This window comes from Mytilus edulis, chromosome 2 (assembly GCF_963676685.1).
Source record: "Mytilus edulis chromosome 2, xbMytEdul2.2, whole genome shotgun sequence".
Classification (NCBI taxonomy): domain Eukaryota; kingdom Metazoa; phylum Mollusca; class Bivalvia; order Mytilida; family Mytilidae; genus Mytilus; species Mytilus edulis.
In genome coordinates, this window is record NC_092345.1 from 35775725 (window position 1) to 35798858 (window position 23134).

The following is a 23134-nucleotide window of genomic DNA, read 5'->3' on the forward strand; positions in this document are numbered from 1 at the left end:
TGTGCAAGTTATGTTTAATTTATGATTCGAGGGAAAATATTCTGTTTGTTTTGTTTTTCACGGTAGCATACTAAATTTTGTTTGTATTATGAAAAATTAAATTTTAGCAGATATATCATTTTGCAGCAAATTATAAGAAATAAAGTAAAAGTTTTGCTGGTTTGGAAAAACATGTTTTTTTTCTCAAGTTCATTTGATTTTATTTTTTTTGGATATAATTTGCTGACCTAAAGCATTACTCATTTTGACCTTAAGCATTGAAAAAGAAAGATAAACCATAATGGCTCATTTCCTCTTTTTCTCGTGAAATAAATTTTTAAAAATTCTGTACTTGATTGCCTTTTTCTCTATTTTAGCTGAAAAAAGAAATAAGTTTTTTAAGTGTATTTATATCTGTTTTTATCTTTTGTATAGATTACTATTTGAAAAGAAACACGTCAATAAGGTACATCTTAGCAATCATATGGTGTCACACGTTACTTTTTACGATAGTACCGATCTTCGGGTGGAGTCGTTACACTCTGGAAAGCTTCGACGTATCATGTTCTATTGCATGGTTCGATAACTCTGCAGCTGCTCTTGCTAACAACATAGCAATAGTCATAGGATGTTATTGTATACACGTGATTATCTTCACATTCTGCTATTCCAACATCATAAGGACATTTTCTAAAACGTCTACTACAGTTGCACGACTCAGAGAGGAAATCATTACTGATGCACATACCCTTAAGCTAGAGTCGATGTTAAAATACCATAAAATTTTAACCTATAGGAAGGTTACATTGGTGAGTATAAGACAGAAAAAAATATGCTTAAACTATTAAATGTAAGGCCCTTAAACTTTGGCAAACTACAAATATGGCGGTAAACATGCATGCGACTAATTTAGTATATTCAAAGATTGAGAGACTAAAATATATAAATTCCCGGGTATATCGACCATTAACATAAAAATGTTATAGGCTTTACATTTTTAAAATTCTGTACTGAATGAATGTTTAAAAGGCACTGACTGATTGCCCTTCACAAACGCATTACTATTATTGGTTATGACTGATAGTATCAATTGTCATTGTTTATTCAACTAGCTAGAACGATCGAGAAGAAAAGTTTTCAACTATTGAAAAATATTGATTGTAAAACACAAATTTAATCAAAGTACTACAAGTGAAATAAGATTTTCATTACAGGTCTTCTTGTACCATGTCAGTTAACGCGGATGAATTTAAAGGTTTTTTTTACCACTTTATGATATCGAAGGATTTGTATATAATAAAGTCTGTGAATATGGAAAAGATAATAAATAATCAATAATTTTCCTGTTTTAATTCAGGCGTCTCTTGCAATGGTTTCCGCCTTTTTAATCGCATGGAGTCCTTATGCAATCATATGCTTATTCTTTATGATCAGTGAAGCTCGACCAAGTTCTACATGGCCGTACATTGTTCCGACGATGTTTGCGAAGTGTAGCATAGTACTAAGTCCGTTGTCTTGTGCCTTGTTCAGTTCTAGTTTTAGAAAGTCTGTAAAACAATTGTTCAGTAAAAACGGTGAGGATTATAATGACATTGAAGATGGTACGGAACTCCAAGCCATAGCTCCATTGAAAAGCTGAACTTCCCACCAGGTATGTGTTTAATGTACCCATTATAGAAATTAAGTGGCTCAAAACATATCATAGATAATCGGTAGATAATTTTGTACAAAAAAACGCGTTTTTCGTATTCACAAAACTGTATAAACATCTTGTGTATGAGATCTTAGCATTTTCTTTGCTTAATTTGAAATAATGAGTCCATGTTGCAACAACCTAAGGATTTTTTTCTCTTCATGGAATTCGTTGTATTTTATTTTTACAACAGTAATTAAAGTATGCAATAATAAAAAACAGACTGATACCTATATAAAAGTAAAAAAACAAAAAACAAGATAATCTATTTCTTAATTTTTTTACATGGATTTTGTAGAAACAAACCATATACTTATGCTAATAACACGTACTAACAAGTATTAAAATTTTTAATTTATAGGAGCAGACAACACAAGAAGCCGAAAGGATAATTTATCGGACTCATTTATATAGTTTGAACGATTGCAGTAAATTCCAGCTGCAACTATTGACAATGATTGATTTCTGTCGTATATATTGTTTTAATGTTTATATTGTCTGACGTTAACGCCCATGCTTACCACGTTCGTTTAAGATTGTGATATTGTAATGCCGCCCTAAAGTCTTTTTGATGTCCTGTAATATTATTTTTGTGCTAACATAGAATAATATGCATGGGGCAGATATCTATGTCAAATTATAAGAGAAGCGAATCGTGAGTTGATTATACACTCATTGATTATAATCTGGTGAAAGTGATGTTTATTATGCATAAAATATGTTCCTGACAGCCATCGGTTAATTGATGAAATGTCGCCTAAATAAACGTGATAAATAAACTTATCATACAAACAAGATGGATATATAGTGTTGCCTCATATTGTATACTTATTGTAGCTCATATAGTCTGTTTCTTGTAGTATAATATTGTTTATTACTGTAGAAGCATACGGAGATGACTATTTATGTTGTTTAAATCATATGTATGTTGAGAGGTCTTCGAATACCATTTTGTATGTATCTTGTTTCAGGGAGAAAAACTTTCTATGTCACCAATGATAGGCTTTCTAAACACCATACGAGTCGACATATTTTTATTTTATCTTAATGACCAAATATTTCATTGGTGAAACGAAATGTTTGATGATCACATTGACATGTATTCTAACAGGTAAATACTGGTTGCTAAATTTGATATTATATAAGGTAGTTAACCTGATATGAATCGTGAAACTGATTATATGAATAAATGGTTTAACACAAAAGATTTGGTACAACACTCGTCCAGTAGGAGGAGGGTGTCCTTACTGACCATAAGATGAGAAACTAATTGTTGTGTAACAAATTGCTATAAGATCTGGTATCATATTCTGCTTTTCTTTACCAACAGTGATTGTTTTGACATATTTTTTATCTCGAAAGACCAGTATGCCTCTTTTTGGTATTCAAAGCGTCAAAAGTCGTACATTATAACCTCAAGTTATAAAAAGTGGTCTCGGAATCAGCGGTACTTCTGATGGTTGACTGTTAGTCCCCCAAGGGTATGAATAACCAAGTAGTCAGTATTTCTCTACTGGAATTACAAAACAGCTATTGTGTTATAAAATGTTGCTGGTTTAAAATTTGCCCGTTGTTTTCGGCTACACGTTTTCGTCTTTGGTTTACAAAACTATTCGTATTAGTCGATACGCTTGAGATTTTGTAATGTATTGGCCTCCAACAACACTGAAGAGATATATATTGTCGAAATGCGCTTCTGGTGTTGAAAATGTGGTATCGATAATGTTATTATTAACTTTGCTAGTTAAATTTTATTCCCTGAGGATATCACCAGCCTATTAGCCAGGACTTCGGTAATGACATAAAAATACTGCCATTTTTTTTATTAAGGTTTGCAGTTACAACATATCTTATATATATTATTTTAGATTTAGCAATATATCTCCCTCATGCAAAGCCCTAATTGCATGCCCAGCATTTTGTTTTCTTTGGTTTATAGGCTCCTTATTTATAAATAAGTTTTGGATTTTCAAATAGGTTTGCCTCAAGAATCACTGAAGAGACATGTAATGTCAAAATGTGCATCTGGTACATAAATATTTATCAAAAGTATGTAGAATGTGAGCATCCTTGTAGTAACTTAAATAATTTTATTTGTATGCTGGCATATCTATTTGTATAAAGCTTCGGTTTATTTATATATGTGGTGACCTTTGACCTTGGCCTTGGCTTATCGGTTTCAATTTCAATTTCTACCTTCTTTGACAACTGAGTCGTTATCCAATCAAGTTTTGTAAAGGTCTAATTTCTGAACAAAATCATAACTACTCTTTTTCCACACCTTGGCCTCGACTTATCGGTTTCAATTTCAATTTCTACCTTCTTTGACAACTGAGTCGTTATCCTATCAAGTTTTGTAAAGGTCTAATTTCTGAACAAAATCATAACTACTCTTTTTCCACACCTTGGCCTCGACTTATCGGTTTCAATTTCAATTTCTACCTTCTTTGACAACTGAGTCGTTATCCTATCAAGTTTTGTAAAGGTCTAATTTCTGAACAAAATCATAACGACTCTTTTTCCACACCTTGGCCTCGACTTATCGGTTTCAATTTCAATTTCTACCTTCTTTGACAACTGAGTCGTTATCCAATCAAGTTTTGTAAAGGTCTAATTTCTGAACAAAACCATAACCACTGGTTTTAGCCACAATGCGTATTTATCTCCTGTTAATATTTATAGTAAATATCTGATAACGTCCGGAATTAAATTATTTCCCAAACTTTAGCATACGACTTTGACTTTGGATTTCAAAATCAATAGGATTTTAAGTTTAGTAAAAATATTGTGCATAGTTATACGTCATTTAGTATCTATTTACTTTAGAAATCTGTTTCATAGGCAATCATACCACATCTTCTTTTTTAATAATAGTAATCATCGAAATAGATTAATCCTGGTGAATTAATAGGTAAAACATATCAGAACATACACGATTTCATACGTGTGATATTCTTTGGATATAATTTTAAGATCATTTTTTGTCAACAAGTCGTATCACTTCAATCATATCAAAAAAACTAAAAACAGTCGTATAAATTTAAGGTTGTATCTCTTTGTTTACCTCTTTAACAGCTTCAACTCTATTTTGTTTCATTTTAGTTAAATTCAAAGATTTTATACAAGCATCAATCTTACTCAATCAGATAAATTAAACTCTACATACAAGGGTAGAAATGTGTCCTTTGACCTCTTGACCTAGTTGAATTTTATAACCCTTAATCAGATACACTTGTTGAAGTTTTACTTCAGTTCATTTGGCTAACAAGGGGCTTACTTTGTCTTAGGTTTTGTATTTGCTACCTGGTTATTATAGTATCAATTTCGAGCGTGGCAGTGCATCCTTTGACATAGAAGAAAAAGTAAAATCACAAAAAAAATAAACTCCGTAAAAATTTCTAAAAGGAAAGGCCCTAATCAAATGGCAATATGGTAAGTTCTCACACATCAAACGAATGAGTAACAACTGTCATATTCCTGACATAGAAAATATTGGATTAAATCTTGTTTTATTAATAGCTAAACAGCTGACTTGTATGACAGTCGCACCAAATTGCATTATATTGACAACTATGTGTGAACAAAACAAAAAGACATAAAAGGTTAAATGTCAAAAATAGGGGTACAGTATTCAACATTGTGTTATAATCTTTATCCCTATAAAATAAAAGATTTATAATCGCCTCATTGAAATGTGCTAGTTGAGTTCTCTTGTACCTGTATTTCACTAACCTCTCTTACAACGAGCAAGGTATCGGGTAGGAACCACTCTTGAAAAAGTAGCCAGTTGGAAAGAAAAATCTTCTATTTTATAATGATATCCTTAAGATACAGAATATAGATCTAATAATAAAGTAGCAGTGCAAATATAGTTTCATGTTTTATTTTGTTAAATTGTATTCCATATTCTTCTCCTTTATAAGTACCATTGAATTCTGTTGTAATACTGAAAATAAAAGAAATATGAAAATAGTTTTAACTGGTTGACAGTATTCGTATTTTCAACCAATGCAGTATTACTATTGATGCAGTTTGATTTTTATAACATATACATTAATTCCTGTCTTATGTAACATAAGGGTAGGATGTATATGCATCATCGTACCCCTTGCGTATACTTGTGAACAATTAACTGTAGACAAAAGCAAACACAAACAACCAGACTGTGACCGTAACCAGTATTAGTGTTAGAATTTCAACCCTTTAACTCAAAAACGATAGACGAAGGATGCATTGCGACGACAGATAAATATCACAATGTTTTGTAATAGCAATTCAGGTTTCAAGCCCGATTTTTTGGGATGCCTTACGGCAGATAAGAATTGAGATAGAAATTCTTAAAAAGACAAGTGCAAAATAGTGCAAAATGAAACAATAGTACAGACGACGCAAAATATAAAACTGAAGACTTCGCGGACCCCTAAAAAAAAATGGGTGTGATCTCAGGTGCTCCGGAAGGGTAAGTAGATCCTGCTCCACATGTGGCACCCGTCGTGTTGCTTATATTATCACAAACCCGGTAAATATTCTAATTCGGTCGGTCACATTTGTGAAAAGGGAAGGGTATTGTAGTTACGACATAAGGAACATATCCGATAGCATCTGTGAAACGGTTATTCCATAACGGTCAACCAACTCGTGATGGCGTCCGTAAAATTTACGGAGGGACTATTTCAACTTCATCATTTAGAACTCTTGGTTTAATAGCTTCACTGTGAGCAGTTATCCTCTATCAAGGAAATCATGATAGGAAATACAAGCCCGGGAATATCGTATCTATTGGGAGATATATACTCCGTATGCATGCGCTGCTAGATTATTGCTACATAGAAATGGAAATATCGGGAAGCTGGAATCATCTCTTTTGTCGTATAGTTTTGTAAGTTACCTATTAAATATATAAAACTAGATATAAGAAGATGTGATATGAGTGCCAACGAGAAAACTCTCCATTCGAGTCAAAATTTGTAAAAGTAAATTATTATAGAACAACCTTCAACACGAAGCCCTTAGCACGTACAATTCATTCGTAATGGTTGATGTAACATTTTTTTTTACACTTAGGTTGCTTTTCAATACAACAAAAAACATGTATACATTACATGCATGGTTATATATTTGTAAATATACATCTAATGGAATCTCTGTTATGATAGCAGAATGAATACTTACATCATCATCAGTGAAGAAAAATCTGATTGCCGGTATTGAATAACGTTCGTCTATGACATAAAACGATACAAAATGTCCTATAAAGGGAAAAATATAATTTAATGAAAATTAGATAAAAACAATATATAGTCCACATAGATCATGCATCGTGATTGCGAACTTTTTAGTTCTGTTTCCTCAATTTTTAAGATAATTGTCCAGCTATGATGCTATTTTTAAAGATATTGGTATTGACTTGCTAGAAACTAACTGAAAGATGAGCAACAATTATTCCATTTTTTCAGCATTTCTTGAATGAATACCTGGAATTTTAAAAAATAATACATAGCTCAAAGAAAATAATTAATTACTCTAATATGATAATAATTCCAACAATAAAAACAAAAAAAAACAAAAACATTGTCTGAATTAAAACAAATTAAAACAAAAGAGTATGATTTATCCTACGCTTTAGAATTTTGAACTTAATCATCATGCTGAAATTGACATTGTTGCAGGGTTAATTATGTGTGTTAGTCATGTACACACAATCCAGTTTTGAACTGGAAGATTAATGCCATTGAAAATTGTTTTGATCCTGCTGTTCATGTTTGTCTGTTAGAAGAAAATGGGTTTATTCCCAATCTAATTAAAATTAAATCTCTCACTCGCTCATTTTTTAATGCTTGGTCGCTCCCACGCAGCGACCAAGCATTAAAAAATGAGCGAGTGAGAGATTTAATTTTAATTAGATTGGGTTTATTCCACATGTTTCTATTAAAAACTGTTTGAAAACAAACAGTAAGTAAATTAATCTATTGTGCATACAAGATGAAGCCATACATCACTGGATTGCAACTTCATTCTGCAGTCATGGAGTTTCATACAACACTCGTCCGACAATGGATGGAGCTATAACCGATATCTGTTTAGATACAGGCTAGCGATTTTGGTGTGTCTGTTAATGTATGATAAGACCCCCAATAGTTGAATGAATATGTTTTTAGGTTATCGACGTCATCAGTAAAAACAAATCTTTTAAATACTTTTTTTATAAATTTGCTTTACAATACAATGGTTATTTTCGTGAATATAGTATTAGATGAACTAATATGTATGAATGCTTTCAACAAATTAGCTAGTGACAATTGATACATTGTTAAAACGACAATTGTCGCGAAGCAATTTCGGTAAGTTGCAGGATACGTGCATGACAGATATAATTTTCTAACATACCTTTTTTTATTCCGACATCTGGTATTTCAATCTCAATATCATCTGCAACTGTTATTAATGTATATTTGTCTGGATCAATATAACTTTTCCTCGGTGCTTTCATGAATGGCATGTTAGGGACTAACGATATATAAACCGAATCGTTGTTGTTCTCTATTTTGAAATGCTGAGAACGTACTAAAAAAACACACAAAAAAAACACTTTAAGTAGAATTTTTTCATGAAAAGTAATTAATGCTAAATCTATGTCCGCTGGTTAGGTATTTAAATGTTATTAGGAAGGAAGTATGATTAGAGTACTTATTTAAAACTAAAATTGAAAACAGAGTTATATTCCTAAGTTGATAAAGGAAAAATGTGAATACCGTATGGTTACATTCGCTTGACAAATTTGTTTATGTTATATCTCTGTGACTTCATAAAATAAAAAAAAATATATTTGATACAATTTTTTCATCCGTATAGCACGCACGGATCCATAATTTTACTCTATAATCAATACTTCAAACTTAGGTGACGTTTCAATGAATAATGACAGAAGACCGTTGTGTGTGTGCGTTACTTCCAGCTATACCACCATTGGTAAACAGATAGTCCCAAAGCGATGTCATCCTGGTTTGTTCACTTTTTCATTCTGGTGTTAGGTTGTTTTATTAACCATAAGTTTTTAAAATCATAATTTTAACATCTATTCCATTTTTTAAATGTTAAATGTATATGTTACTATCAAATTGGGGGAAATATACATAAGTATGTACAAAATATGTGCAATTGAGTGAAAATATATTGATTTACCAAAAAAACTGGAATGAATTTGACAAACATGCAACTTGTGTCCATCCCTAAAGACAATTTTTACCTGGATAAAAATTTATTTATTTCAGGGAGGGAAACGTATTTTATTGTTATTGTTTTAGCAAAATATGTTTTTGGTACGAGTATTCATATCTTGAAAGTAAAGCTGACATATCAAATGAAGCCATTTTGGTCAGTTTTATGTTTCTTTAAAAATTTGTAAAGGTGAAATGTAAATATGTAAGACAAATTTCAAACTCATCTGACAGATGACAAAAAGTGAAAACTAATAGATATTTACAATACTTTTTTTCAATTGTAAAAGGATTTTTTATAACTTCTCCTTTATCTGTATTGTACACCTAGTTTGACCAAAACATGTACAATATGAATAATAGTGTTAATCTTTAATAGAAATTAAACTTTCAATAAAGGAATTTCGACAACAACAAAACACTCTCTTACAGAAGGGGCTTTCTGGTTTTCGGAGAAAGTCTTGTTACATAATCAAGATTGAATTGAAATGAGACATATACTGACAATCTTCAAAGTTCAGATCGTGCCCCAACGTTTGAAGCAATAATATTCTCAATATAGATTTATAAAAGTTTTAATGAACTTTTTCAAAAGGATTCTTGTCTAAACAATATAATGGATCTAAACTTTTCTCCCCTTTTCAGCACGATATTAGCCCTGACACAAATAATACGCATCAAATGAGCAACATATACGAGTTTTCTCTCGCTTAATTAACTGCCGGACATAACACAAACTGAAAACATAGAAATTAAGTACTTACCAAAAACAAGAAGTAAAGCAAAAAAGATTACAAACTTTACCATCTTTGTTGGTTGAACAAGTAAAAGTTGATGTTTTGGTAATTTATAATGATATTCAAAATTTTTTTAATAGATTATAATCATAGGATATTAAAACAATGATGTAACTGTTAATTTAATAAAGAGCACGATTATTCAAATGTCACTGGTCGATTATAAATCTGATATTTCTTGTACAAAATTATAGCAATTAAGGATAAATTGTTGATAATTATGTTCATTATTTTCCTTTTGGGAAAGTTATTCTAGACAATTTTGTCAGAGCTAAATGAAACCGTACCACAACATCAAAGTGATTTTTCAACTCAAAATTAATGTAACCATAAGTCGTATAACTTGATTATTGACGTCGAGAGACAAATTTCGACCCGCCAAAATAGTTGTTATCTTCCTTTGTTCTCTTTAACAAGAGATAGTAAAAACATATCGAGAGATATTATTTTCATAGTGCCCTCAACTTGAATGCTAGATCAATTCCTATCATTTCACTGTATCATAATTAATGAAAAGTCATTTGTTTCAATTTTAAATAAAAAATCAACTGGTAAATTCATAGAGGAATAACCCTTTTTTCGAGTTTTTAATTATACATCTCCCCAACGGACCATGATTAGATATTGTAATTTCGTTTAACAAATTTCTTGAATTTTCCAAATAGATGTGAAACTGGATGTAAATAACGTTATAAAAAGGCAAATTATTTTGTGTTATATCAATGAGATTAATTTCATGTGTGTGGACGAAGGAAAGAGTAAAATCAACAAAACAAACTGAACTTGGAGGGAAATTAAAAAAAAAAGAGTCCCTAATCAAATAGGAAACGCTTGAAAATTCAAATTTATGGTAAATTTCTTGTCAGGCAAATAAAAATTATAGATATGAAGTCCTTCAAAATTGAAAGGTAATCTATATATAATTCAACATTCTAAATGAATGGACTTTTTTTGTTGTAGTTTGTCTAATATTTAAAGGCAAAATGTATTATTTTGATACTTTTTTTTTTTATATAAACAGGACATTGACAATACAAAACAAACACATGATGGAATGACAAAGAAATAAATGACATATTAAAATGAAGACATTTACTTTTAAAAATACAATTGCAAGTAACCTTTAATCATTCTATTTAAGAAAGTATAACACTGGACGTAATGTTATATCATAAAAAATTGTATGTCAATAATTTTAATATTTAGTCTTTAAAAAACACGGTGGGTATGGTTGTCCTGCGAGAGAACGTACTGTGCTGGTGATTCGGTCCTGACGGGTGCTGGTGATCAATGAAAAAATGTAAACAAAGACGAAAATGATGATTTTTGAGGTTTTCACTCATAAAAAATGGAAGAAAACAGTTGAGATTTTTCAATTTTGTTTCTTATGGGTTCATATATAAACCATTGAAAAGTTGACGCTCTAAACTGTTTCAGTAAGCGTAACACAAAAATGCTCATTTTCAGAAAATCTCGAACTGAAAAAATAAAACAAAAATGCTCATAGAGTCCGCTTTCTATACCGCAATCCACACGACAAAAGTATTTAGTAAAAAAACATTGCAATTTATTAAAATTTAGCATTTTCTCAATTTACTCATGTCCTGATACTGTGCTGGTGGGTCCTGTCATTGTGCTGGTGGGTCCTGATACGGTGCTGGTGATTTTGGATAAGAGGTTGGTCATATTTGAAACAAATGTTACAAAATCAATAAAATTGGGCAGATAAGTGTTGTCAATAGGATCTATGACTCCTATTTTAGCTCTTGTGCATCCATTTGGCTGTTTAATATGTGTTTTCAAATGATCGTAACTTGTATAACATATATAATTACATAAAAGGGCAACATCTTTCGTCCAATATCAGAGAACAATATATAGTATCTAAAATAAGAATAGTTTTATTAAGATATTAAATGCCCCTTACATTGATGCTTCAACAATGATCAAAGCCCATGCCGCATAGACATGTTTGTCAGCGCTCCGCATACCCCGTCCCACTTCCACCTAACCAAGCCTCCTCATTTCCTCCTTCATTGCCGGTTACAGTGGTGTACCAACACAAAAATGTATCACATTAAATAATAACACAAAGACACACATTATTGAACGACGAATGCTCGCAGGTACTGAAAGCTAGTTCAAAGCCGCATTTTCAACTAATAGATAAACCATGTTCTCATATACAAAAATCTCAATCGTGTCGATTAAAAAAGTCTCAAAACTTAAGTTCACATTTTAATGTTTGATGAACCAGAACTTTAAAAGTGTGCAGTGAATCTTGTGCTCACAACAGTTATTGTCATAATTATGTTTACATAAGACTTATAAAGGAATTAAGAAGGTACCAAGAAATGTTTTACAGTTCAATTTAATGATCATGAATGGAAAGTGAATGGTCACTGTGAGGGTCAAAATCTTAAATTGCTTATAAATGTTGCTGGACCCAGTTTCGTTATCTGATCTGAATGTTCTGAAATGTGCAAGGTAGATAGACATTTTGATTTTTTTTACTCGGAAAGTTTTGCCCTAATTGCTTGAACTTTTGGTATTAAAGCCGATTTCAAAGGGAATATCTTTGGTTATATTGCTTGATAAACAGAAAAGTCTTTGTTAGGTATTGTAAACTACCCTACTTTAAGAGTATACACTAGTCCGACAAATGACACATCTTTCTGTCTGTACGACCAGGCTACTTCGAAAGGAGGGTACGGTTTAGCTAACAAGCAAGCTAACCAAAGATATTATGTTTGCCTACATACTTAATGGAATCGGCTGTAACTAAAAACTCGAATACATTTTAACGGACAGTGGTCATGTTTGTTGATGAATATTGTTTTTCCTAGATTCACTCTTGAAAAATCATTTGGTAACATTTGGTCAAGTAATTTCAGAAAAGATCTTTTTGTAATTGCGGACGCCAAGACAATACATGAACCTCACACGACCCCTCGACAAAGGTGAGCTTATATATGATCTGATAACGTTTCAGGTTGATAACCATTTGAAATTAAGCTAGTTTGTGTGTGTGTGTGTAGATTTGTATTGTTTTAAACTGTTATGACCTTTTAAAGTTAAATGTAGGTGTTAAATCTGAGAATTTCTTTTTTAAACTTATATATAGATATAAGAAGATGTGGTGTGAGTGCCAATGAGACAACTCTCCTTTTAAACTCAATTGGTAGTATGAAGCTATTGATTGATTGATTGTTGGTTGCTTAACGTCCAGTGGCAAATATTTCATGCATATTCAGGACAAGAAAAAGTTCACAATAAATACAATAGGTAGGGCTTGTCATACAAGAGGCCAATGGTCGTGGAATTTTGGACTGCCACTGGAAAATGAGGATGTTTTCAGTCAGTTTAATTGAAGTCTGGAGCTGGCATGTCATTTAACTGCTAGTAGTCTGTTGTTATTTATGTATTATTGTCATTTTGTTTATTTTCTTTGGTTACATCTCCTGACATCAGACTTGGACTTCTCTTGAACTGAATTTTAATGTGCGTATTGTTATGCGTTTACTTTTCTACATTGGTTAGAGGTATGGGGGAGGGTTGAGATCTCACAAACATGTTTAACCCCGCCGCATTTTTGCGCCTGTCCCAAGTCAGGAGCCTCTGGCCTTTGTTAGTCTTGTATTATTTTAATTTTAGTTTCTTGTGTACAATTTGGAAATTAGTATGGCGTTCATTATCACTGGACTAGTATATATTTGTTTAGGGGCCAGCTGAAGGACGCCTCCGGGTGCGGGAATTTCTCGCTACATTGAAGACCTGTTAGTGACCTTCTGCTGTTGTTTTTTATTTGGTCGGGTTGTTGTCTCTTTGACACATTCCCTATTTCCATTCTCAATTTTATGTATTGGATAGGAACAGAAAGTTTGCCTTGCAGCAGGCCACCTACGGACCCCTCAAAGAGTTTTATTTTAGTTTAAACATATTTATTTATAGTGGATTGGGAAACAAGTTTTGCAACTTATATTAATCCCTTTCCACTTTGCGAGTGCGAGTACTGCCTTGTAGCAGCATTAGCCTTCTCTTTTTTCGAAATCTACAAGGGTGTCGTTAACGTGCAAGAGATATGGCCCTCTCTCTTAACACAGGTCAGCCATTTATCGTCCACTTCCGACGGACTATCATCGTTTCTTTAAGACCATACTCGCAAATGGTGTCAAGGGAGAGCCGAAAATCGAGTTCCTGAAATTTTCATCCCGCACGGGAATCGAACCAGGAACCTTTGTGTTAGTAGTCCGATGCACTACCACTACACCACGGCTCTCTCAAATAGTTGGTGCAAGGGTTCTTAACGTGCAAAGAGTGTGGCACTCTCTTTACACGAGACATCGGATTTAACGTCCCCATTCTGACCGGACGCGACTGCGAACTTGATAGATCCCGCACAGCCAAACGGACGCCCCACTTCGGCAAGAGTTTTACTGCCGGTCGGGAGAAGACTAAGTGACTATATTTCTATTTCCCAGTAACCCTTGGGGAATTTTGAAATGCACAATTAACAAAGTAAACGTTAGTTTCAAATACTTTTAAATAGACTTTTAAGGATAATGTACCCTTGCGTTGATCCCATGCTGAACATAACAAAAATCTCTGTACAAAGGTCTGTGAATTTTCTACAAAAATAGTGATTTTATTTTCACCAAATTCTCTTTTTCTACTAGTTAAACTAGTAATTTTTTGGGCCCTTTATAGCTTGTTGTTCGGTGTGAGCCAAGGCTCCGTGTTGAAGGCCGTACTTTAACCTTTTTAAATTGTTATTTGGATGGAGAGTTGTCTCATTGGCACTCACACCACATCTTCCTATATCTATATAAATAATAATGCTTTGCAAGAAGTTTCCCCTTGACATAATTATATACAAAATTATGTCTCTATTATTCATTGTCTGCAGCTGTTTTGATACTTTTGCAGTTTGCACATTCCGTAATTGACATGCCACAGAAGGGGTCATAAACCATACCCGAAAAGATAAAATATTGATCTAAGTACTTTATTTGCATCTCTGAACCCCCACCCCGGTTTGTTTTTAGGAGGGTGTCTAAAAATGGTCGATTACAGACAGCCGAGTACGCATTTTACTTTCCAGGCGTGTTTACGTTGATTGTTACTGTCCTGAAAACTGCCCTTTCATAAAATAGTGATTTTTTTAGTGTTCTATCGAACTTTTGAAGAAGAAAAAAACTGATAACCAATCAGACAAAAAAGTTATGTTGAAAAAATCTTACAGATACAGCAAGTGATTTTTAACAGCTATAAGATACATTTTTCTTTTAAAATACAAACTTTTTCATCTTATGGGAAACTATTCCAAGCTTAAAACTTTCACTGTAACCTCGCTCTTACTTATCCCCATCCCCCAAATAAAACCCAAACAAACAAACCCGCAATACTATTTTCATTCTTATAGTCAGCACTCAATTGTTCACAAAAAATGTGTTTTAAGCTGCTAAAGACATATGATTCAAACGATCAGAAAGTCCTTTGTTCTATATTTTTGCTCTCCATTTTTATGCAAAACCTTTTACATTTTTATTTAATGGGTTATTGTTGAAGGTATTACGATGACGTATGGTTATTAACACATACTTCCTTTGGTGTCTTATGGAAATTTGTTCATTGACAACAAACATACCACATCATCTACTTTATATAAGTATTGTATAAATTACAACGTATTTTGGTGATCTTGCAAAATGATCGTAATCCCGAAAATCGTAAACACATTTTCTTATCTTAAAAGGGGGCAAGAAGGGTTCCATTAACAGGCCAATAAATAAGATTAGAGTTAATTTAAAAAAAAAAAAAAAGATAGGGGTATTTTTTCTTGCATAATAACAGTACACGGATTCACAACAATGTCAATTTCAAGAAACCAGGCAACAGTTAATTAGTAAATAACAGTACATCATCAATGATCTTGAATATATGCCACTTTTAACTAAAACATAAAGGCACAGAACCAGGACATAGGAGCACAGAACCAGGACCGTTTTTCTTATCACCAGCACCGCGTCAGGACAATTCCGTTTAACGAATTTGCACGACTTTTGCAATATAATATTGTTGTAATATACTTTGCATGGTACTTATGACGCATCAGAGAAAAATTAAGCAACAAAACAGTCGTTTTATTGCCGTTCTGATACAATGTAAACAAACCCACCAGCACAGAATCAGGACCCACCAGCACCCGTCAGGACCAAATCACCAGCACAGTACGTTCTCTCGCAGGACAACCATACCCACCGTGAAAAAAGGAGGGATGAAATATACAACAGGGACAGTCAAACTGATAGATCGAAAATACACTGACAACTATCGATTCAAAACTCTCTTAATCAGAAACGTAAATATTATCTTTTAAGGTAATGTGATGGAATGAAAATGTTACAATGAAAACTCTAGGATCATGATAAAGGATATCAATACCCTAGGCAGCAAAAAAATAAAAACAAACAAAAAGTTAAAAAAAAAATACAACTATATCAAAAATCATTTGTCAGGTCATCTTGTGATGTTATACTACTGTGTCAGAAAAGTGCGAAGGTTTCGTTTCATTTAAACGTTTAATCCCTCTGCAATTGTTTGCACCTGTCCTGAGTCTGGAATCTGATTTTCAGTGGTTGTCGTTTGTTTATGTGGTTAATACGTGTTTCTCGTTTCTCGTGTTATATATATATAGATAAGACCGTTGGTTTTCCTGTTTTAATGGTTTTACACATAATTTGTTGGACCTTTATAGCTTGCTGTTCGGTGTGAGCCTAGGCTCCATGCTGAAGACCGTACCTTGAACCATAATGGTTTGCTTTTATGAATTGTGACTTGAATGAAAAGTTGTCTCATTGGCACTCATACCACATCTTTCTACAGTTGTAAAATGATTATAAAACATTTACCACCTTGAATAACATTATATATTCCAAGCTACCCTCAATATATGACAGAGTAAATTTCAGTTTTTAAAGTAAAAATTCAGTATTGAAGACCCATTTCACAAGATTTATCAGAATATTGTTTATGAACCAAAAAACAGTTATACTCTTATTAAATATTGACTGCAAAGGGAAAGTAATGAAATATAGAGTAATTGGTCTCTAGTTAGAAAAAGATACAGATCCCTGATCCTATGTTCCTCTATTATTCTAATCAATTTTGAAAATTAGCTGAATTTTATCTATTAATTTTTAATGAATTGAAGAAATATTCTTAATTGAGATGTTACCGTTAACATGACAGGTTTTATTTTGTTTCTTCTGATCATAGTGTATAAAAAGAACTAAATAAAGCCTTTAAAAATAAAAATTGGTGAGACCATCGTCTATGTAACTTTTTATATTATTATTAAATAACTAACTTTCTATGTGTATATTTACTAAAGATATTTATAACACGTGTACATACCAATATTGAAGCGTAATACAATTATATATTATGCAAGAATTTATAATGTTGTAAAAGGCAATAGCTTTATGATATCCCTGTTTTTGTATCCAAATTTTTTTAGAACATAAGCCGGTTCGCTTCCTATTCTATGATCACCGCTTCCTCTGCCTCATTTTTATACCTATTATTATTGTCTTTCGTTTTTGTAGTATGTCTATATGCTAGTTTGTGTTTACTTGTTGTTAAAACAGTTATTTGTTTTATTAATAAAGGCAACAATAGTATACCGGTGTACAAGTCATAAATAGTGATTGAGGTTAATTTACAATGTGGACTGCTGCGACCAATTTATTGACGTTTTTATCTATTATGTTTTTTTTTAGTTTTGCTCGTACAATTTTGGTAATTAAATGGAATTCAATGTGACTGTCTAAATAATGAGAGGTTTAGCAAGCTATAAAACCAAGTTTCGTCCATCATTTTATACACAAGGAAATACCTGTACCAAGTCAGGAATATGACAGTTGTTATTCATTTTTGAACTGCCCTCGCAGTTCAGTTTTTTTGTGGTTTTTTTTAAATTTATCAAACGTTGATAAAGATTCCAATGATAAATCAAACATAGTTCATTGATACATCAGATGATCTTAATTATATTTTGTCAAATTTTAATAATAAAACGAAAATTAGTTTTCACGCTATTTTCTAAAACAATTTAGTTTTTAAAATGGTGATATCAGTTTGGCATACGTCAAATATGTTTATTTCAATATCACTCGGCTTTGTTTTTTATACATGGAATGTCCGGTGTCAAGTAAAAGTAACAATATGAGAAAGGGTTTACTCCTGGTTTGCCCACTATTAATTTTACCAATTATCTATTAGCAAAGAAAACAAGAAAGACAAAAGGTTTAATGAGCATGCAATTGTGTGGTCTGTTCCAACTGAGGTATATAGTTTATCAGTGTTTTCGTACTATATTTACGTCTTTTTTATTATGATTTTTAAAGAAAAATAATAAATAAATCAAATATGTTTTTTTCTCTCAATAACTTGATATCAATTCAATTTTATCATTTAACATACAAAAAAAGACAAAACGATGACATTCAGTTATAAAAGTGTCTTTACCATTTATTAGTTTCTGAATGATTTTCATGATATAAATACTGCAATACAAATTCTCTTTCATTGCAGCAAACATAATTTATATAATATATGAATCAAAGTTGATAAGTGCATTACATAGGGAATAAATAAAGAACTATGGTAAAATAAGTAATATGGAGCACCATGGGTACTGTATGTATAATAAAGGGAACTATAATATTTCTATATAGATTCTACCACTGCATCGAGTGTGATACGATATTTATCCACTCGAGACAGTTAAATTTTCAAATTTAAAACGCGAGGCTTGCCGAGATTTGGTGGTAGAATCTGTTTCTCTAATGATTTTCAAACAATACGCAGGCAAACGTATTCCTTCTTTGCGACTGATTTGCAAAAAGATGTGTTTTTTCTATGTGACGTCATCAGGCATGGTCGCCTTTTTCATGCCGTCACAAAACATTATATTTCCAAAGTCACTTATTGCAATATTTCACTAAGTTGTTCAATTGAAATGGAGACGATGGAATGCTATGTCAGAGTAGTCTATCAAGCTGACAATTCCTTGTCGGTATCTGTCTTTCAATAGTTGGAAATTGGTGTCTATTACTCTGCATCTTCTTCTTTTTGGTGGGCGGGCTCCTCCTGTTGCATACTGGATAATATTAATTTCTATTAGTGCCTGGTTCTTCTAATAGCAGAATATAGTATAATTTATAAAAAAATAAATAAAGATAAAATATGAGGTATATTGTCAAATTCTATACATTTTCCTGTTTAAAAAATATTAAAATAAAAAATATTTTTGCACTTTTACCTTGATTTAAAAGCAGAATATTGTATCATTTATAAAAAAAATATAGGTAAATTAAAGGTAAAAATTATGACTATAATTCAGAAATAAACTATAATTGTTAAAACAACAATTCCCTCTATGTTTACATATGCATGTAATTAAAAGTGGGCAAACCGGGATGACACCTGCGAAAGGACCTAGTTGAGGGCATTGGCTTTAGAATGTTTACTTGCCATAACTATGTGGTTTAGAAAATGTATTCGATTTTTTAACACTATATTTCACTCGGATGATACGTATTGGAATTTTATTTTTGAAAATTAAATATGAGACCAATCTTCAGTCGTAATTTTAAACGATTTTACATCTGTGTTCTTTTTAATAATTTTTGAAGATTGTTCAAATTTTGAAATATGGATGTATAATTCCTAACATCAATGATCTATATTTCATTAATAAGTATTTGAATAATAAAACATTGTTTTGTTTAGGAAAACATGCAACTATAAGATCTAAAACAAATGTCAAAACTAATTTTTTTGCTCTATATGAATTATCTTAACGAGGTGGAATGGGTTACTGTCACAAGTAATTTATTTAACTTGAAAATGTAAATATTTCAATAAAATGTGATATACGTGTTTTAAAAAACATTAGTACAAGAGAAAAATGTGTGATTCAAGTTGTTATGGCAAAGTTAGTAGACATAAACAATGAATTGAAACTTCATTTGATAATACATTTATCCTAACTAGGAAGCACAAATAGTATTGTGACGCTCAAAATAAAAATAAAAAGAATTATAAAACCCATGACAGGTATTGATTTAGATCTCTGAAATTTGAAGCAGATTTAGATAAAGTAGGTATTTTACATCTAGATACGTGTACCTCCTGCTGTTTAAACAAATTTCGTCGCTTCCTGATTGCAAATTCATTGCATTATTCGAAATATATATATAAATTTATGAGAACATACGTAACTATAAAGAGTTTTAACCAACAGTAAACTCTATTGAATTTAATAGATTGGTTAATGCTTTCCACATCTAATCTGAAAAATATTTATATAACGCATCCACAGTCACCGATGATTTTGAAACGACATTTTGAAATAAGCCATTATGTATCTGTAATAAAGCTGAAAATGCAGCTCTTAAGAGTTACTCTGAGGTGAATAAGATGACTTATTTCACTGTTCTAATTAAGCATCGGTTGTTTTAGGTTTTGTATCCATTGTTGATATACATGTTTTGTAACGTTTGTTTAGGCATGGTGTTGTCAGCTTGTTTTCAATCTAAAAGTTTAACTGAACCCTGATATTTTTCGTCTCTCATCCGTAAGTGTTTATTCCGACCTTTTGGTATTCATTGTTAATTTGTCCATGCTATGCTCTCTTTGCAAAATAACACAAAAACACAATATAAATCAAAATAAATTATCTTAACACAATTTGAATTTAGCCTTTTGTATCGAAATCACACTATTTTGATTGCATTTTTGTAATTTTACAATAAAATTAAAGATAAAAAATGTTAAATAAAAAAAGCGCCTCGAACGCTGGAAGAATATAAATAAACTCAATAATAGAATTACGAACCCTGTGTCACGCGAATGTATCAACGCCACAAAAAAAGACGTCACAGGTAAATTTAAAAAAAAAATGAATATAAATCTAGTTCAGATTTGTAACTATGTTATTTGATGTATTTTATAACAATTACAAGGATATTAATACAGAAATTTGTTAGTAATTGTGCAACTAACTGAACTATTGAACTTTGTTGTCCTTTCTTCCAAATCAAACTGTGAAAAAAAATCCTGAGTTGCATTAAACTAAAATCATAAAAATGAGCTTTATAAATATTTATAGAAAACATTAGATCTATTTGGGGGGAAAAAATCAGTTTTAAATGAAAAATCAACATAGTTGCACAATGACTGTCCTTGATTGATCAAAAACCAAGTTTCATTTTGTTTTTGGTCTATGACGAGCCAACAAAACCGTTTTGATATAAAGCCATGATCAGAAAACCCGAAAAAGTTCTAAACATGTAATTCAAAATGCGCTGACTGCAAGACATCCGTTTCCTCAATTCAAACTTCGTTATGAAAATAAATGGAAATTGATACGGCGTCAAAAGACTGTGAAAAGACTTAACATAAGCTATGATAATATATGCAATGATGCTAATGCATCTGCCTTGTATTGTTCTGAAGCTCTAGACATGTTTGCAAAATAATGACAATGAAACTTTTCCGAATCCAACTTGCTGTTTTAACGTAGCTTTTCCTGAAACTGAAAATAGATCCACCAGACTATGAAGAGACATACTTCATGATGCATTACGATAAAAAATAGACAGACATTCAGACAATGTCAACTCAGACCGATTCTATTTTAACAAAGGAGAAAGGAATTAAGAATGAAATATAATTTAGCAAATGTAATGACGCCTTATTGTATGCTGCTGCTTTTATAATAATATTTCGGTGTTAATTAATGTCCAAATTTTTTAAATGCATAAATTATGGCCTGATCATTTGTTAACTTAAAGGTGGGAGAAATATCAGGGGAGAGAGCTTGAATATTTATGTGAACGGAACAGGGTTGGCCAATTCAATACTTTAGATTGAGGTACATGGACAAAACCTACATGATTTAACCAACAATGAGCATGTCGTCTTAACATTAAATCATTTGGAAGTATGCTGATCAATTCTTTCGCCTGGGAAAACATGAATTATGTTTTTATTATAATTAGCTTTGAAAGAGTACCCTTGTTGGTGCATAGTGTCTAATTAATATTTTTGTATTATATGTTTTGTGCTTCATATTCATGTTTTAGTAGGACAAATTGCAAATGCTGTTAACTGTTTATGTTTATGCTGTGCTGTAGCACTGATGGCACAGGTTGACAAGTATAACATCGCCGCATATTTTATGTTCCTCTCTCAAGTCAGGATCCTGTAATATATTGTTTGTGGTTGATTCAGGTCTGTCATACTCGAGTTCGTTATTTTACTCGTTTGAATTATTTCACTTTTTTTTATGTTTTCATAAGCCGACTTTTTCTCACTGTTGAAGAATATTCGATGGCCAATAATTGCTCACTACCACTTAATAACTGTTGGATAATTTTCGCAATCACCTCCATATATCAAAAAAAAAAATCCTTAAGTCACACACAAAATTCCATCTATAAAAGCTCTGTAATAGTTTAATACTTTATTGAACACAAAAAATATCAATAGAAATGGTATGAAGGTACTTTTGTTATAACGATTAAAAGTATTGACAAACGTCGAAGTGATATTTTTTTGTAGTGAGGTATTGGATTTATTTTCGTTCCTTTACGTGTGGAAATTAAAGAAAATAAGAGAAATCAAATGAAAGAAAATTACCAGTCCCTTAATGTTAGGACATCGTACTGTAGTATGATTTTTTTAGATAAAAATAAGTATGTAAACAAAAGATATAAAGACTTCTTCCTCTTTCAAATGTAACACCTGCAACATATTAAATCCATTCGCCAGACATTTTGTTGTTATTGCAAATAATTTCGAAAACATTCATGTTTGGTGACGGATATATATTACCCATTAGAATGTCAAAATAATACATGTTCGATTTATTTGATCTTTGTTATACAACTGGAGATACCTTTAAAACATATCGTTGTAATCAGACATACTTATAAACGCATAAAGTACTAAGACATTCGAGTAAAATATTTGCGGTGTTGAGACACAAATACACAACAACGTGACAAATAAGGTAATGCGATCTAGGCTTGTAAAACCATTATTATCCTTAAAGTTCGTATATTGAGTCTCTGCCAAAACAAGTAACGGTTAACGTTTGATTTTCCATCCGTTAATATATCATAAAAAAAGCCAAGCAGTAACTGTCTTCTTCATATACTTTCCGACAAAAAACTCTCTTGACTGGAAATATGAATTTTACCAAATAATAAAATTTATGTTTTTTTTACGAATCAAGCTTTTAAGTTATCGATTGGTTGTTTTCTCGCTTTCGAATAAGTTTCAGAAGCAAAACTATTAAGGCGTACTGTTTGTTTTGTTAGTAAACAATAAAATATCAAAAATACCGAACCCCAATAGAAACTTAAACAGGAGTCCTT

At 31.7% G+C, this 23134-nt stretch overlaps 1 protein-coding gene across 1 annotated transcript; it reads right to left on the reverse strand.

The window, feature by feature from the left end:
- Positions 1 to 5539: 5539 nt before the first annotated feature.
- LOC139510552 (uncharacterized) lies at positions 5540 to 9748 on the reverse strand. Its single transcript, XM_071297116.1, has 4 exons — positions 9654 to 9748; positions 8060 to 8236; positions 6845 to 6921; positions 5540 to 5618 (listed from the first exon to the last, which is right to left on the reverse strand). The coding sequence occupies exons 1-4, from the start codon at positions 9694 to 9696 to the stop codon at positions 5589 to 5591; spliced, it is 327 nt and encodes a 108-aa protein (XP_071153217.1). The 5' UTR covers positions 9697 to 9748; the 3' UTR covers positions 5540 to 5588.
- Between the last annotated feature and the right edge of the window lie 13386 nt (positions 9749 to 23134).

Excerpts from the sequence above, each read along its gene's own strand:
- LOC139510552 (XM_071297116.1), bottom strand. The coding sequence starts at position 9,696 with ATGGTAAAGTTTGTAATCTTTTTTGCTTTACTTCTTGTTTTTG. Across the intron at positions 8,237-9,653 it reads TGCTTTACTTCTTGTTTTTG|TACGTTCTCAGCATTTCAAA; the intron begins GTAAGTACTTAA and ends GTGTTTTTTTAG. Across the intron at positions 6,922-8,059 it reads AGATGTCGGAATAAAAAAAG|GACATTTTGTATCGTTTTAT; the intron begins GTATGTTAGAAA and ends TTCCCTTTATAG.